Genomic DNA, 18,301 nt, shown 5'->3' with positions numbered 1-18,301 from the left:
GAAAGAAAAATAGAAATCAGTTCCATAAGCTAACTGCTTTTAAAGAAGTGTCACTGATAGCTCTGTGGTCAAATATAGAGTCAAGAAGAAAAGCTATTGCCCCATACCTTTTAATGTGTCTGATTTTAGGCTGGACATAGAGTCTAGAGATTCAGATGAGGCACCATTATTGGCCTGAGATGCCAGCTGGTTCTGTGGAATATTAACCTTCATAGCTCGGCTCTCTGATGTTGCACGACGAAGCATGGATAGAATGGGTGTCCTTTTTGGTTCCTTCTCCTCCGAGCCTTTCCTTTCCTCTGAGAAGCTGCGAATTCTTGTGGAGATCCCAGCCACTGTTGATTCAATCTTCCTGCGCATTGCCAATACTGGTGATTCATTAGGTTTCTTAAGCTCCTTTTCATCATTTTCTCCCAACTTATCACTTCCTCCCTCCATTCGCGTCATCTCCACATCTTTCTTTTCCTGAGACCCTCTTCTGCCAAGAGTCCAAGACAGCCTACGTCTTGAAGCAACTGAATCATCTTCTTTTGGTATTTCATCTTTTCGCTCTGTTGATGGAGTTCTCTTTAAGCGCATTGAGAGCCTTCTCATGAAGCCTTGGTCCTTTTGAGCTTCACGAAGGTCCTGGACTGACTTTGACTTCTCCTCAAGTCTCCTTGGTGCTAATTCCAATGGTGCACCAACTGGCCCAGGTCTGTATATCTCTTCAAATGTCTCTGTGGAGTCTGATAAAGTAGTTTGTGATTTGTCATCATTCTTTGACCGTGACAGAAATTTCAGACTTCTTGAGAGTGAAGATTCACGTTTTTTGAAGCGAGCCTCAAACAATTCTTCAGAGGTAATATCGTCTAAGTCAGCTCCTGTTGAGAGCTCTTGTTGGGATGAGGACTGTGTAAAAACTTTTGGTGGACTGGGTTCTTTTGTGATCATTTCTGGTGATGCTACTCTGGAGTATACTGCAGGGTGCTCAGTGGTTGACAGAATCACTGGCTTTGGTGAACCAGGTAAATCAGACGATATGCTCACTGGTGAAGATGCTTCAGCTGTTACTGAAGATGATGTTGTGGCTGGAACAACAACGGGTGTAGAGGCTCCTGGGGTGGGCTCATTAAGAGGCTGGAGTGAAGGGACCATGATGGTCTGCATTATACTAGCATATGCAGACATCCTTCCATCTGGAAGAAGAACTCGTGCAGGAAGTGAGGGTGATAAATATGTTGAGGCAACATTTCCTGGGGTTTGAAAAAATTCCTGTGTTGGTTTAACTGAAACTGAGCTTGTGCTTATGGTCATCTCAGAAGATTTAACAGGGATGTTTGCTGTCTGTTCGAAATTATCTACAAAAACTGCTACATTTTCTTTAGCATTTGATTCAACAATGCTGTCAACTCTTTCCTCTTTTTCTATCATAAAATCTTCTTTTGCTTTTTCTCCCTCTTCCTCCACTTCCATTTTCTCTGTGAAGTTAGAGCTTTGGACTGTGAGAGGAGGTGTAGGAATTCGTGGGTCCATATACTCTGATTCAGCTATTGGTTCCTCTGAGATACTCATGTCCTTCTCTGAAAATCCACTTGTACTTGACCTCTCATCAAAATTACTGTCTGTAGTAAGCCCATCCAACTTTTCATTTATAATCTGATCAGGCTTGATCTGCTTCTCTATTATCAATTCCTCACTCTCTGTTATCGTAGGACTCTCTTGCACAACAGACTCTGGAGTTGGCGGTTTTGGCGAAGGTTCCCTGGGAGTAACTGGACGGGAGTCTAGCTTGGCTTGCTCTGTTAAAGATGACATAGATATAGCCTCTTTTAGCCTTCTGTCCTCTAACTGTGCCACAGGAATCTCCAGAGGAGCTCCTGACCGCCGGTGTAAAGGTATAGGTTCTGAATCTCCCTGACTGAAAGAAGTACTTTTACGTAAAACTTTAGGTTTGGGAACGTCATCCTTTGGGAAGTCACTGGATGCAGCTCGAGTGAGTGGAGGTGGGCCCAGACGAGTGGTGCGAGAATAACGATCTGAAGGTGTTGCTCGTTTTTCATCTCCCATTCCTAATGTTTCCAACAGGGGTCCTCTCAGTCCACTCATCTTGTTGTCTACAGAGCCACCACGAAGAAGTCGCTGTCTCATCAGTTCCAATTTAAGAGCATAATCTTCTTGACTCATCTTGGCAGTTCCTGGGCTAGTGCTCCTCCTTGGTAATTCCATGGAGACCGCTTTCTTCAGAACTCTTCGACCATCCTCATGGTTTTCTTCTCCAGCTCCTTCCTCAGGCGTAATTTTGAGCAACAATGCGCTGTCAGCAGAACCGCCTCGTCTTAGCTCTCCTCTTCGCCGTCCTCCCTCTGCTTTGTCAGACTCCATGCTTGAACCCCTTCTAAGTGGTTTTCTCAACAGCTCTGATTTTTGGGGCAATTCAGCAGGTGATTCTTCATCTGAAGAACCCCGGTCATTGTCTTGTGAATACCTTTTCCGAAGACGGCCTTTACCTCCAACTTCAACGCCTTCTTTATCCACTTCTTTGGGGTCACACTCCATTGCATTTGCAGCTTGAGCAGGTGATCCAGACCATCCACTTGTTCCATTCTGATTACCTGATTCTTGCTCATTGGTCTGAATTTCATTCAATGACATCCTAGATCCAGAAAATTCCATGTTAAGTGGCATAGGAATAAAAGGCAGTTCATCAATGTCCTCATCAGAATCAGAGGATGATGATGGCAAAGGTGAACCTTCTTTAAGGTGCCTAGGAACCGCGATGGAGATATGGCTGGAGGAATCATTCAGCAACTCAGGTATAGATCTCATGATCATTTTTGATTTATAACTGATAATAGAACGCTGAAAAGTGGGTGATACAGATACAGTTAGCACCACAATGTTACCATCTCTCAAAACACACTACAACAGTACAGGAAAGTAAAACATTTCTCACCTGCCATTTTCTGCGAGACACAAACTTCTTTAGGGCATCTGTATTAATGGCCTTCCCTTTGCTTAGTATCTGTACAATATATATATAACATCATTTTAAAAAGAAGCAATCAAGCACTGGACTATGGTTAATATCTTCATATGGAACTCACTGGACTGTTTTGTGTTTTTTTACCTTGAACCAGGGGTGTCTGAGACATTCCTGAGTATCAGGTCTCCTAAAACAAATTGGGAAAATTCAAATTTATGCACAGGTGTCCCATTATCAAGTGAAAGTAAATATTTATATAATTAATAATTCATATTAATTTTGTATGTGATATTCTAAAAGTGACCAAAATACACTGTAATACACAGAGATTGTATTTTACAAATCCCTTAAATCATAAATCATAAATAAATGAGAACAGCAGGAGTATAATATTTGACTGTTATCTTTTCAAATATTATCTGATTTCAGGTTTGGACATTCCAAATACTCTCTATTCAACTTCAATATCTTTTTTAATGTTAATTTCTATTAATAAATGTACTTTTCTCATCTCTCAAACCATGGAATTCATCACCATTAGTTTTTCTCATTTGTGATAAATTTGGTAAAATTGCAAAACACGTGACACAGTTGCTCAGCTAACTGCAGTTTCATGGTCTGTGGTGTCATGTAATGATGTATGCTTCATCATCAAACTGCAAAACATTGTTCCTGTTTGTCATAAGCTTCTCAGTAAATTAAATTCTGCCTATTGACATGTTGGGGGTATTAAGGTAATAGAAGATCGGTCATGTGGTTTGAAAATGTAATCTGGCAGTACTTGCTGGAAAAATGCAATTAAGGACAGAATAGTTTATCTGAGACCTATCCAGGGTGTGCCCTGCCTGTCACCCGACGATCGCTGGGATAGGTTCCAGCCCCCCTGCAACCCGACCAACGGATTAAGCGGGTATAGAAAATGGATGGATAGTTTATCTGAAATTTTGGTGAAGATAATGACTACTGGTGTGACACATTTTTGCAAACTTTTGTTATGAAAAGATGTTCTCAGGTGATTTATAATGGTTGCTTGACATCAGACAGAACTATTATTGTATTACATAAGTGTACTTGACAGATTCAGAGGTCTGTACCCAGACACTTGCCGCTACCCAGTTACTATTATTTCTATCTGATATCATTATTACTGTGTTATGGTTTGTGTGATGCAGCCCCAGAAATATACCTGTTAATCAACAAACAGTGGAACAATCATTTAACCTCAATGACTCTTTGACTCAATGTTTTGCTCATCTAGTTAAAGAAATAGTAAAGAGGAAAATGTCATGATTAAAACAATGATCATAGTGACAGTGAAAAATCACAGATTGGTTTGAAAAGTTCCGGAGAATCAATAGATCATTTCTTGTAGCAATTTCTGTTTTTATTATTTTTCATGTAATTCTACATGAAAAAGATGTAGACAGATAGTGATCCAGTACTGTTACTCACAGTCTGTCTGCTACCAGTAGCTTTATGATGAACCCTTTAGCTTCTCTGCAAAGGTCAGCAAACATGCTCTCCTCGAATGCAATGTTGTAGTTTCTGATGTTCAGTACTGAGCTGCGATCATTCTCTCCAGCAAAAGGAGAAATTCCTGTCAGACTGATAACAGAGACAAATAGTTGGATTTGATTACAGATAGTTGTAGTAATAATGTCAAATGTCAATAATGTCAAAAGGAACAATTTTAATAAGAAGAATTCAAAATATTAATTTACTCACCACAAGTATGCTATAACTCCTATAGGCCTAAGGAAAGACAAAAAAATATTTTTAAACCTCAAACAAGCAGTCATTAAAAAAAAGGGGAAAAACGTGAGATATGGATACTCTACCATATGTCTGTTGCTTTCGAAACTGGAGTCTGATTGACTATTTCTGGTGCAACAAATTCAGGTGTGCCATATTTGCAGTACTGAGCCTCATCAGGTGTGATCACAACTGAGTTGCCAAAATCACAGATTCGAATTTGATCACTATGGGGGTCTGCCATAAGGATGTTATCAGTCTGATGAAAGAACCAGAAAATATATTTGATAATATTGCTTCCGTGAGAGATAGAATTTTTGTGACCATATACAACCTAATATCCAGAAGACGATGATAGAAGAGTGGGAGAGTGAGGAACCCTGAGCATTTACCTTAATGTCCAGGTGTATGATGTTTAGATGATGAAGGTAGTCCACTCCCTCAAGCATTTGTCTTATACATGAACGTACCTGTTGAACACAAATTGGTTCTATCTTATCAGACAATTAAAGAACATATAATGCATTGATTACTGCAGCCATAACTGCATTTGTAACTAGAACTTATGGTAGAGAAAATTTACAGGGAAGTCATTAATGACAGGACTTACATCAGATTCCATTATTGTAGATTTCCTAGTGAATCTATCAAGTAGCTCTTCATGGCATCTTAAAATGATTAAGGTTATTGTTTTGTTTCCTTCAGTGTATTGTGTAGTAAACACTAATTCATCATTCAACTTCATATATTGACATATGTCAGAATTTAATATTTCAAATTCCTTTTTCTACTTCCCAAGGCTAACTGGGTAAACTGTATCACAGTGTTTTAACAGTGAACTAAGGATACATTTCTGTGATGATGATGACTGCATTCTTTTTTTCAAAGGCATCATGAAAATAAAGGACCCTCTCATGGTCAATCCTGGAAAGAAGGTTAATCTCTCTCAGAGCAGATGTCTTTTTCTTGGCACGAGTGGAGATAAACTTTGCTGCATACTCCATCTTGTCCGCCTTCTGGGTCACATGTTTCACATAGGAAAATGCACCCCTGGAAATAAAACATCAATATGAAAAGTTGTTTCAGCTTTAGTTCAACAATTCTGGGATATCTCTGATCAGCAAGACAGAGCCATGAAAACCAGTTCAAGTACAGATGTTGATTTTATGGCATTGTATTTTATTGTGGACTTGTAAATAGCTTATCATACCTTCCAATTTCCTTGTGGATGTCATAATAGTCAGTAAATCTGCGCATTTTTCGTAGAATGGTCTCCTGATCATCCGTTGGGTCCTCTTTACGTTTAGCTAAAGTAATGGACAAGTATTAATAGGATCAGATAACTTCTGCAGTCAATCCACATAACTAAAAGTAACAATGGAGGCTTATTTACTTAGTTTATTCCTTTTTTTGGTAGGCTCATGGCTAAACACTTTACCTTCGTGAACGGTGAGTTCGGCTTTACAAGAAACGGATCCTGCCAAATTACGAGCAGTGCAGGTGTATACCCCAGAGTCCTCTGGATGAGCATTTAGGACCACCAGAGAACATTCATTATCATCATACACAAATGTGTAGTGACTGTTCTCTGACAACAGGATATCACCCTGAAAGCACAATTTAAGTTTAAAAATTGATTTGCACAAAAATTGTCATTTCATTACTACATCTTTCTGTATAAACGTACTGAGGTTATAATAAAAACAAAAAGTAATTACAAAAGAGATGAATAACCTTTAAGAATTTTCTGAATAAATGTGACCGAAAATGTTATTTAAAGTTCAAAGAGAGCAAATTCAGAGATTTGTATTGAAACAGATATATGTTATATGTGACCCTCAGCAGCGGCTGGCCAATAGAGGGCGCTACGGCGCCGCCCTCCCAACAGAAAGCATAAGAATTTTACAAAAATGTCAAAATTTCAAATTCTTGTGTTTAAAATATCAATATACACAGTAGCATGTGTAAAATATCATTTAAAAAATACAAACTACTGTGTAAAACCTGTTTTTCCTGCACGTCCACTATCTTGATGTCTCAAATTGAGCTCTGGGGCGATGAATAACTCGCCCAGAGGAGGCGGGGTTTTGTGGCAGATTGGCCAATAGCATAATCATATTGTCATACGTAGGATACAAATTTATCCTATCAGCGCTGTCATATTAAATCCACGACGGTATCGCCCCAAGCCTAAACTGGGGAAGGCAAACTCTCAACAGGCGCCATTTTTCTACATGACAGCAAACAAAATGACAACCCCGAAAATACGAATTCAACTCCGTAAGATCACTCCTTCAAGACCCATTTGAGAGGAGAACTTTTATGCAACCTGACCTTGCTATCAAACAGCCGGCATGCTTGAAGGGAGAGCGGTACGTGAGAGGCTTTTCTCGTAACTGGTACTCCAGAAAGGCTTGGCTAACTGGATGCAGCCATGCTATCGCTTTATTTTGTTTTCCCTGTATGCTTTTTAAAATGACCCCGTCTGGATAGTTACAGGAGTAATGGATATCAAACATCTTTCTGAGAAAATACGGTCAACGAGAACACCAGAGCACACACGGAGAACTCCGTGAAGCCAGCCATATTAGGACGGCAGAACATCGCTACGCAGTTGGTTAACGGTCACAGGCTGGCGGTCAGGAAGCACACCGAGGAGGTGGATAATAACCGACATGTTTTATCCAAAATAATTGATTGTGTGAAGTTTTGTGGTGCTTTTGAGTTGGCCTTGCGTGGACATGATGAGACAGACTCTTCAGAAAACCCCAGTATTTTTCGGGGTCTGGCAGATTTTGTTTCCTCCCTGGATAACGTTCTGGAGGAGCACCCGAAGACGGCGACTGTGTTTAAGGGGATGTCGAAGACGGTCCAGAGCGAGCTACTGGACTGTATGTTGACCGTGGTGAGGAGAGGAGTTATATTCGGGAAAAAATTCAAGCAGACGAGGCGACGGACATTTCCACCCACTGTCAGCTGGTGCTTGTGCTGCGCTACATTGATGGCAACAAGGAGCGGTGTGAATTACTAAATTAAGATGTTCTGGTATTGATTAGTGTTATAGTCAGTGGCGGCCGGCCCTTAGGGGGCGCTGTGGCGCTGCCCTCCCTGATGAGGAGGGGAAATGTAAAATATATTTTTACAAATTCAGTTAAAAATGTCGGTTTGCTCACTAGTGTGTGCCTACATTCAATATGAATTGTATAGACTACATTTCCCACCTACTGACATTCAATCACCAGTGAATTTCCACAGACAGACTCGTATCGTTTCTGTCATGTGGTGCTAGTCAGCGTCCCAGCAGTGCAGCCAATCGTGTACTATTGCCAGGGCAAATTAATAAATAATTGGCCCATCAGTGTCGCAGAATTTATGGCCTGGGGCGCTGAAAATATTGCCTCAGCAGCAGATTTCAAGTTAAAAATAGGCTTGTGCAGCGTGGTAAATCAGCGAACTTATGGCGAACTTCATGAGCGAGGGGCAGCTTTCACCGAATTCAGTGAGATACTTATTTATCTAGTATTATGCAATGTAAAATTGGTCATTTATATCTGTGAAACTGGTGATTTTGAGAAGGAGATTAAATCATTACTGTTAAATTGTAGTAATCCTCATTTTAAAAAGTTGGACAATCACTGGGCAACATGCACAGCCCCACCAAAAAAAATATATATATATAACCAGCCGCCACTGGTGACCCTATATGTGAAGTTAGACTGCTTAACAGTTCATTTTTTATTTTTTTTTGCCCCTAACACTAAAACAATATGAATAGGCCTACTACTCAATGCATGAGCTCTGGTCTAAAACTAACTAACTGGCTGACTGTTCTGCCTCATCATGGAAATGCTTCTTCCCTGGATGCCAGAATTCATATTACTGTGTATCTAAAAGTGTGGAATTAATGCGGATCTGGAGACACACCAGCTTGGAGAAACAGATTTTTGCTTCATGGACTGAAAGGCCAAGTTTATGTCTTGAACAATGTTATTACCTGACTGTGTGCACATCAACTAGAGTTACACATCGGACGTAATTTTCTGAACAATGCATTGTGCTAGTTTGAGGGCACCCACTGAGAGAACTGGTCTGTCAAGAATAATTCAATCAGTGGACACTCAAAGGATTGATTTTGGCCAGAGACATGATGATAGAGAATTAAGATAACTCACCATGATTAAGATTCTTTTTTTTTACTAACTGGAAAACTGGTTTTGAATAGATTTAAATGGATAAACCGATAAACTGCTGCAAGTGTTGCACTGAGTCTCTCCCTCCCCTGTTCACGCTGTGCTGACATCTCAGCTGAATCTGTAGTAGCACATACCTGTCAAAATAATTTAAGTTACACTTTAAGATCTGTTTAAGTTTTTTCAAAGCTCAACCAAAAGATTTATTACCTGCAGCGTGCATTTTTTATTTCACACGTAAGCAGTTTACGACGATTAAAACGAGCTCTGTTTGTTCCGTTTGCATGGTGGATTTCAGCTGATCTGAAATCGATCGATCTAATTTTTATTTTACTTGCTGATAGTTTGCATTAATCGTACTTGGCTGAGTGGTTAAAACACGTTTCAGTGATTTGACAAACTCAGATTATATATTTATTTCTGATTTACTCCGACTTTAAAAGCAAACAAACAATGCATAAGATATTATAAGCAGTCCTTTATTTATTGAGAAAAATGCCCCGATAATAGATATCTAACAGTAGCAAAAGTAGTAAATCTTTGTGTATAATATGTAGTGACGACCTTGAATAGCGACCGTGGCAACTAAACTTTTCCAGTCTTTGTTGATCACTTTGGTAACATCCACAACATTTTTATCTTGGGAGAGCGGCTTGTTTGTTGATGGTTTTTGTCTTGCAGCAGGACCAACTTCCGCTTTTAAGGCCAGATGTCATGGTAATTTTCTTGATAATTTCTCAGTATGTTTCAAGATTGATTTTTTTTTCATCAGTAATGGGAAAGGCCAAAATCCCGACACTATTACTACCATGTTTCCACTTCTTTTTTCTCACTCAAATTTTTACACTTTTGTCTCCTACAAATATTAAATACTGGAAGAGTCCCTCAATAGATAAATGACCATGTGTAATATTTTTGTTTCACTTGTGAAATTGGTTTCTCTTATCTAATTTTAAGATGTATATGAAAATCAGATTAATCTACTTTTAAAATGGATTAAAACCTTGAACCAGAGGATGTCAGGAATGGGTTTGCCCTCCACAACCACAGCAAAGCGAGGGGTCTCCCCTGCACAGATGTCCAAGTCTTCCATGATAGTCTCAAATGTTGGTGGAGCTGTGGACAGAATTAAAAAAGGTACAATACAAAGTTGCATAACGTTTGGCTACATGGATGGCGTAGACAACACAATACAAATAAAGAGTTTGCACATAGATCGCTGTTCTATTTAAACATGCCTAGAACGTTCGAATTGATGGCCTCAAAGTGGCAAAACCTTCAAAATGTCTGCCGCTCATAAGATTGTAAGTATTATAAAAAAACATCTTAAATTAAAGGCTTCTGGTCTCGACTGGTATCTTAATGGCCTTCTGGAGAATCTGGCACCACAAACATCAATGTATGGCCTGAATGCTGGGAAAATGTACAAAACAAAGCCTGAAAGAGCAAAAGTCTGAATGCATGGTCATTCTCTGAAGAAAGACTTTCGAGCTAAATCAAGGTGACCAAAGTCCCAAATCAACATTCTGCTTATGTAAAAACAGGTTCTTGCAACATTTATTTTTTATTTAAGCTATTGTAATGAACACTGCATAGAATCCACTGTGCAGCCTATTTTATGTGATCCTAGTCATGACTTGAGAGACAGTTAAAATAATCTGAGACCACAGTTTTCGCTACTTTATCATGGTCTGTAATGAACTTTTCCCCATTACCCACTCAATTTATAACATTGGTGGAAAAAAAAAAAGTTATCCAAATTTTATTAATAAATTTAATTTGAACATATTTGGAGCAACATTGAATAAGTTACTGTCTGAACAAGTTTCACTTGCAGAATAGACCTGTTCTTATTCCTGCTAAGTTTTCTCAACTAACATCTAACCTTGGTTCAAAATGCAAACCAAAATTAATGTTGTTGCAGAAGTTTTTTTTCTATCAAATGCAAAAACGTTATCGCATTTTTAATGGGAAATGTTATCAGCTTATCACATACTGTATATAATTAGTCATAACATAAGGGACTCAAAATGTTCACTGAACATCATATATATATATATATATATATATCCATTTGGATATAAATCCATTTGGCTCTTTTTAGAATTTTTGTAAAAAGAATCCCCAACATCTTTGGTAATCTCTTGACATAGTTCATTGGACAACACTGTCAAACAGTCAGCAGCCTTTGAGCCAGCTGTCTTTTACCACTGAGTGGTAAACCTGGGTGTAACATGAGAACAGTCCCATGTCTGATGATCTCATATGCATTCCCTCTGTACTGATAGATCTTCCTCCTACCTGCCATCTCCACATTGAAGGTGCAGCTGTCGCTTCCATACTCATTGGAGGCCACAAATGTCATCTCTCCAATGTCAGCACTCTTCACTTTCAGCAACTTCAGCGTGTGCTGGTCATCATCAGGCATTGTCATCTCATATAGGCCTGGCCTGCTGGCCAGGGTCACTCCTTTCCTGAAGACAAGTGTATCTGTCACTGGGCTGATTTCCTACTTGCAAAGTGTCAGAACATAATAATAGACTATTTCACTGCTCTGGAATCTTTGATAATCACTTGGAATAAAACAGCTGCCTTTATGCATTGTCATACTGTATTTATGGCTTCCATTCATACACAGTGATTATCCTGTATTACAGTGGGTGGAACATTATTTTTATCAGGGATAAAAAGTATTTTTAAATAATGTAATAAACAATAATCAATAAGCACATACTTTATTTTTTTAAGAAAAATAAGGATAAAATAGCATACACAGAAACTTGGCAACAGAGACAAATACCTCTTCCAGGTGACTGCAGTGTTGACATGATTGAGAGTGACAGGGATAGTGACTGACTGGTTTTCAATCACATACACAATTTCTGGTTTATCAACAATCACTGGGGCCTCCTGAAGGTAGGGACCTGAAAAAAAAAATCAAACGGATCATGTTCATCAAAGCTATGACCCACACTGATGGAGAGTTGTATCCTCTGATAGCTAAAGTCTACCTCGGTCCAGGAGCTGCACAGGGTCTGTGGCAGGTGAGGGCTTGCTGAAGGCCTTGGATGTGATTGTCAACACCCTAAAAGCATAGCGCACATTCTTGGAGAGGGTTGTGATGGTGTAGGTGGTCTCCTTCAGCCCAGAGGCTATGATGATCCACTGGATGGAGCCTAGGGCTTGCTGTTGGATGGCGTACATCAATGAGGTGGGATCTGAAAGGAAATGAGATTTGACCCACCGTGCATTAAGTTTTCTATCCATAAAAATACAATACAAAAAGTAAAGTAAAGTAAAACTTTTTTTCTAGGGAATACAATATATTTATTCAAACCTCTTACATACCGATGGATGGGTCCAGCCTCCTGGGTTTCTTCCAGCTTAGAGTGATGGTTTTACCAGTGATGGACTCTATCACTGGAATGCCATCAGGAGGGTCAGGAAGGATGTCTAAAATGACAACAGTGGATTTAGAGGCCCATAAGTGTTTTGGGCATGGACACAAAGTCTAACATAATATCTATTCTTAATCAAATGTGAGTAATAAAAAAACAAAACTATTTCTTGAGGTACATTCCAGCAAAAGAAAGTAAATCACCTGTAACATAAAGATGAGCATAGCAGGTGGCTTTTCCTACTTTGTTTGAGATTACACTCTTGTAGACACCACCATGGGCGTGGCACACAGAGCGGATGACTAAGCTGTGAACATCACGAACTGTGGAATGAAAAAAAGATGAGGGATAAGAAGGCATTTGACTCTAGAAAACATTTGCATAGAGAGGAAATGATGGTCTATTCAGTGGCTGCAGAACAAGCCAAAATCATTCGTCCACCACTGTGCTGGACAGTTGTATGAGGTGTGCTGATATGCTGAGTTTGGTTCATGCCAAACGTGATGCTGTGTATTATGACCAAACATCTCCCCATTTGATGTTGTCTGTCCAAAACACATCCTTCCAGAAGTATTGTCTGTTCAGATGCAACTATGCAAACCTAAGCTGTGCCATCATGTTCTTTCCAGGGAGAAGTGGCTTCCTGCAACCCTTCCAGACAAGCCATACTTGTTCAGTCTATTTCTAAATGTACTGTCAACATTTAACATGGTGACTCAGGTCTGTAGATGGTCTGAGATGAAGCTCTTGAGCTTTTTGCAGTTTCTCTGAGCATTGCACGGTTTGACCTTGTGGTGAACGTCCTGGACGCCCACTTCTGGGAAGACTGTCGACTTTCTTGAATGTTTTACGCTTGTGAATAATCTTTTTCATTGTAGAATGATAAACTCTAACTAGTAGATTGATGGGCAGCTACCATTGCTTTTCTTAGGTGTTAACACACACCTGAATGATCCAGACCAACAAACTGCCAAAAATTCTGATCTTGCAGAGGTGCTCTTGGAGATTAGGCTCTTAGTGTTTCACTCATGGCTGCTGCCTTTTTGCTCAGTTTTTTTAATGCCATGTTTTAATATATCATGTGTTGCTGTTCATCTGAGGATATATTTACCTAATTGTAAGACCTGATAAGAACCACTGGATTATGTTTTATCTACTGATATGTAAATCCTTGAACTGAAAGGGTGTGTCCTTTCTCATACGACACTGACTTTGATGGCTTGTACATCAGCTGAATGATGGTCCATTTTAAGACACTTACACTGCGTCATCTTTCTGTCCTCTGTGCTTTCAATCCTCTTGCCATTGTGGAACCAGGCAATTGTTGGGTATGGCAAACCAGCCACTTTGCATTTGAGTACAGCCTCTTTTCCCTCAATCACATCCAAGTCATAGAGAGGTTTGATAAAGTCAGGCATGGTGAAGCGCTCCACCTCATTCTCTGGAACTTCTGGCTCTTCTGGGATAGATGGCATCTTCTCCAATTTAGCCCTAAAGGAATGGAGAGGCAGTACCAATAAATATTCTGAATATTTTGTAATCCGTAACATGTTAACATTGATGAAACGACACCCTCTTACATCTGAGAGGAGATGGCTGGCCGCGGTTCTTGTATGTAAAGTTCAGCAGAGCTCTCTGCCTCGCCATGAGGGTTGCGGGCTCTGACAGTGTAGAAACCCTCATCCTCGCTGGTCACGTGGGAAATGACAAGAGAATGGCGGCCACCCTCCTGAAGTATACGAATGTCTTCACTTTCTATGAGTGGCTGCTCTAAAGAGAAAAAGGGGCATAAATATTTACGTCAGTCTGATTATGAAGTGTATTAATCCTGCATTAACTCATGAGGCTGGGATGGATAGAAGACAGTTATGATTGTGTGACACACCTAGATGCAGAGACAATTTCTAAATCCAAGAAGGATTAATTTTCTGTGTAAAATGTTTTAATGTAGATCTTAATGACAATATGGGATTACCAAAGTGACTCCAGATGATCTTAGGGGGTGGCATTCCACTGACTTTGCAGTCAAATCGAGCGTTACGCCCCTCAATCACTTCCAAAACGTCCAACTCACGTGTGAAGAGAGGCTCCAAAGAAGGAATGACTTTGAGTTTACCACATGATGTCACTTCCTCTGAAAGTGAAAATGATTTTCAGGACAGGAATGGAAAGGAAAGTAAATGCAAACCTTTATAAAGCATACCACATGTATTGTATCACATGTGTTTCTGAGAGACCAACCTTTAGCTGTGCTGAGCTTGCACATGTATGTCCCACTGTCATCCTCGTGTACAGAATTGAGCAGCAGCTTGCACTTCCTACCATCAAAGTGCATCTTACAGTTAAGCAGTGCCGGCTGGACCAGCTTCCCATCTGCAAGCCAGTCGACATCAGTGTCCTTTGGTCCGATGATGTGACACTCAAACAAAACCGTCTCTCCAGCCTTGGCTGTGATGTCCCTCACCGGGCGGATAACGGCTAAACCTGGTTCAACTGATGGGGCTGGGTATGAATAAAGCACATCATCTGAAGAGTACTGAGAAGTGATATCCTAAACACTTAGTTACACTTAGAAATAGTTACAGGCACATTGAGCTTATATTGAAATCACAGTAACATAATGTCAAGAATTTAGTCACAATGTGGAATGTAGTTAGAGTCATGAAACGGTGGGAATTACACTTTCAGCATGTCTGAAAACACTATCCTCTTTGAAAAAATATCTATAGATTTTGGTAAAACACACAAACAAGTGATGCATACAGTTGACATTGTGTCACAAATCATCACTTAAATAAATGGACCAGTCATGTAGAAAGGTAGATGAATCCCTTATTTGATAATAATATCTGTCACCTATCTTGTGAACCTTTTATTTGTTGTGTTTTTATTTATCCTGTAAAGCACTTTGGTCCACTGTGGCTCTTTTAAAGTGCTTAACAAATAAAGTCAGATTGGATTGGATCATAACCTCAAATCCATGAAATCAGAATCAGACAGTCCAGATTGTGTGCCAGTGATTGTAACCTTGTGATGGAGTGAGTGGTGGAACCTGTTTTACATCTATGACCTGGTGTCGGTTTGCTGTTGAAGTGTACAGCGTCAAGCCAAGACCTTAAGAGCTCTTTAAGGCTATGGAGCTGACCCAGTCATACAACTGTTTTTGTCAATGTGCATGTGTCTACGATCAGGAGTGCCAGATTTCTAAATCCATGCATTTGCATGGTCTTTTGTTGTGAATGTCATTATGTAACTGCAAAAAAAAAACTGCTGAAAAGAAAACAGTAACAGCCATCTGCTCTGAAAGTTTAGAGAAGCTTGGCAGAGGTAACAAAGAAATTACTACAAATTGATTTGTAAGGTCCTCAAACTGTGCCAGAGAAGCCATCCTCTTTGGATATGGCTGCAGAGAATCACGTTTGCTTGTTGAATATGTAAAAAAAAAAAAACATTTCAATGGATTGTATAATCTATGACTACTCAGAATAACTGAGAAGAAACCCATCATCATTCAGTGATCAACAAAGAAATACGGATTTGTGCATTCTTAAAAATGACAAGACATGTTTCTCACAGACATTTCAAATGAAGCATACCTTTGACCTCCAGCCTTCCTTCACATTGCTTTGTTCCATACTCATTAATGATCCTGCAAGTGTAAATTCCAGAGTCTGACCTCACTGCTGACTTGATTGTCATTTCAAAGGTGCCATCTGCCGTCTCACGTACAATATGACGCAGGCCTGTTTTCACAGTGACTCTGTCCCTCAGCCTACAAAAGAATGGAGCAAAGCACTCACATTTTGCCACATGGAACTTTTTTTAAACAAAATATATGCAAAGAAGGATTTCCAAGCACACACTGTTTCTAGAACAAACTCCCTTTTGGCTGCTATGAGGTTAGTGGGAGGCATACATTGTCCAGTACTTCATTTTCTGCTATTGTCTCTTAAGAGCTATGACTAAGTCTTATGACAGAACCTGCCTGAATGATTCAACCTATTATAAACAAAAAAACTGCTATTGTTCTACTTCTATCGGCCAAATAAAAATAAAAAAAGAACAGTGACAGTTTCTATCATCACAATAATTTTTCTGAGTGTTGTTGCATTACTCTCGCAGCATTTTTGTGTTTTGCAAATTGATGGAGCTAATACAAATTAAAATTGGATAATAGTCATGCTTTTGTGTTGTATTATTGCTGAAATTAGATTGCATTCCCATAACTGGTGCATACACAACCACCAAGAACAAAATTTGAAACCAGCTGCGGTGACCATGCTCTTCAAAGAGCACATGACCCAGTTAACAATGTGTCTAACTGACATGTTTAAGTAGTTTGTTAGCAACTGGCACAGAGGTATAAATTCCATTGGCTTTTGGCCCTTTTATAGGATTTGTTGACAATAGGAAGTCCATATTTATAATTTGTTGCTGCTGCACTTAACAACAGCAATAAATAACCACACACTGGTAGAACAACTATGGAAGAGGTGTACAAACACTGCTTTGCTAGACCTCTGCACAGGAGTTGTTTGCTCTTCTTAAGCTCTTCATTCAGATGGCCCCAACATTGCCTTTGAAGGCTAGATAATTGTACAAGTTTGTTAATTCTGCCAGATTTGTGTTTCTGGGCAATGAGTTTAATTTTGTGTTCAATGCTGAGAACCAATTGTTCTTCTCTTTTCCCCTTTAAGACTTTGTGTCATCCTGAGGACTTAATGAATTTAGTAAACATTAAGCTTTCACCTTTTTTCATGAATGTCTAAAGCAGCATGCTAAAAGACTTATGGTTTGTAATGCTGGAAAAGCCTTTTCCCTTCTAATGCAGTAGTGAGTTTAAGTGATTTGATGGCCTTAGGGGACCTACCAGTAAAGCATGGGTTTGGGTTGTCCACTTATTCGAACAGACATGGTGACCTCCTGTCCTTCAATGACATCTTGATCAGTCATTGTTACCTGTTTGAAATTTAACACAAGTTAGAAACTGATTGATGGATTTGACCTGTAAGTTTTATTTGGCAGATGTGTTGACGAAAACACACCAAATAAGACATAGAGACAGAGATACTGACATTGATAAAATCAAGAAACCTGGATACATAACACATTTCCATGCAGTGTTTTACAACAAACAAATGTAAATGCTAAACATAATAAGGTCATCCTCTAAAATGAAAAGAAAATTTAGCTTTGAATTTGCTCTGTGGAGTCTTACCAGAAATGCAGGGGGTTTTCTGAATCGTGTGTCAATAGTTTGCTTTGGATCTTGGACTCCAAAGTCCGCAGCTTCCTCCAAAGGACTGAGATACTCCTCATCAGATGTAACAGGGCTGCTGATATCCATTGGCACTCCCAGGGTTCCTTTTGGCTCTTGCACAGACTCTTTAAATTTAAAAAGACTCTATTGGGTTTCCTGTTTTAGTTTGCTGCAAAAACGCTGGTACCTTTCATTTAGTTCTGATTGTTGTTTTTGCACAGCATAGTGAGAACACAGGAGTTCAAAGAGTTAATACAACACAGAAAACAAAGCCCAACCAAGCCTTATAATTAGAATCTGAAATGCAAAATGTGAACAAAACAATTCACAGTGAGTGGAGCCAGTGAGACTCAGTGGGCAATTTATAGTTTCAGTCTCACCTCTTAGTTGCTATGGTAACTATAAGTGGGGTTATTCAGCTGGAATATATGGTACACACTTCTTGTTTAGAGAGATAACAATAAGGGAGTGGGAAAGAAACACAATGTCAGTGTGGGATGAGACCTTCTTTTAAAATGTAGACTATTTTTAGATCTATGACAACTGTAACAACAATTCACATATTTTCAAATTAACTGACTTTGTCATTGTTAAATGCGTTGGGTTCCCCCCCCCCCAGCAGATTAAACTAAAATCATAAAATCACGTCTCCTCATTTTCATTTCCGTACTATTAGTTTTGTTGGACACACTGTAAAAACACGCTTTACTGTCATTTCTACCAAAAAAAGGACAGT

At 39.4% G+C, this 18,301-nt stretch overlaps 1 protein-coding gene across 1 annotated transcript in view; it reads right to left on the bottom strand.

The window, feature by feature from the left end:
* Positions 1-18,301, bottom strand: part of spegb (striated muscle enriched protein kinase b) — a 33,066-nt gene that overhangs the window by 12,532 nt on the left and 2,233 nt on the right. The window contains exons 4-27 of the mRNA XM_072397885.1: positions 17,524-17,690; positions 17,176-17,264; positions 15,902-16,077; positions 14,547-14,807; positions 14,281-14,439; positions 13,886-14,075; positions 13,567-13,796; positions 12,509-12,628; positions 12,256-12,360; positions 11,919-12,125; positions 11,708-11,831; positions 11,209-11,381; positions 9,911-10,023; positions 6,156-6,324; positions 5,928-6,024; positions 5,567-5,767; positions 5,328-5,385; positions 5,110-5,187; positions 4,804-4,976; positions 4,691-4,717; positions 4,418-4,570; positions 3,110-3,152; positions 2,936-3,004; positions 108-2,841 (exon numbers count right to left, since the gene is read on the bottom strand). Of these exons, the coding sequence (XP_072253986.1) occupies positions 108-2,841; positions 2,936-3,004; positions 3,110-3,152; positions 4,418-4,570; positions 4,691-4,717; positions 4,804-4,976; positions 5,110-5,187; positions 5,328-5,385; positions 5,567-5,767; positions 5,928-6,024; positions 6,156-6,324; positions 9,911-10,023; positions 11,209-11,381; positions 11,708-11,831; positions 11,919-12,125; positions 12,256-12,360; positions 12,509-12,628; positions 13,567-13,796; positions 13,886-14,075; positions 14,281-14,439; positions 14,547-14,807; positions 15,902-16,077; positions 17,176-17,264; positions 17,524-17,690 (5,916 nt within the window). The remainder of the gene's footprint in view (positions 1-107; positions 2,842-2,935; positions 3,005-3,109; positions 3,153-4,417; positions 4,571-4,690; positions 4,718-4,803; positions 4,977-5,109; positions 5,188-5,327; positions 5,386-5,566; positions 5,768-5,927; positions 6,025-6,155; positions 6,325-9,910; positions 10,024-11,208; positions 11,382-11,707; positions 11,832-11,918; positions 12,126-12,255; positions 12,361-12,508; positions 12,629-13,566; positions 13,797-13,885; positions 14,076-14,280; positions 14,440-14,546; positions 14,808-15,901; positions 16,078-17,175; positions 17,265-17,523; positions 17,691-18,301) is intronic.

The sequence above is a fragment of the Leuresthes tenuis genome, unplaced genomic scaffold (genome assembly GCF_036924035.1).
Source record: "Leuresthes tenuis unplaced genomic scaffold, fLeuTen1.0.hap1 SCAF_12, whole genome shotgun sequence".
Taxonomy (NCBI): Eukaryota; Metazoa; Chordata; class Actinopteri; order Atheriniformes; family Atherinopsidae; genus Leuresthes; species Leuresthes tenuis.
This window is presented reverse-complemented; position numbering and strand designations above follow the sequence as displayed.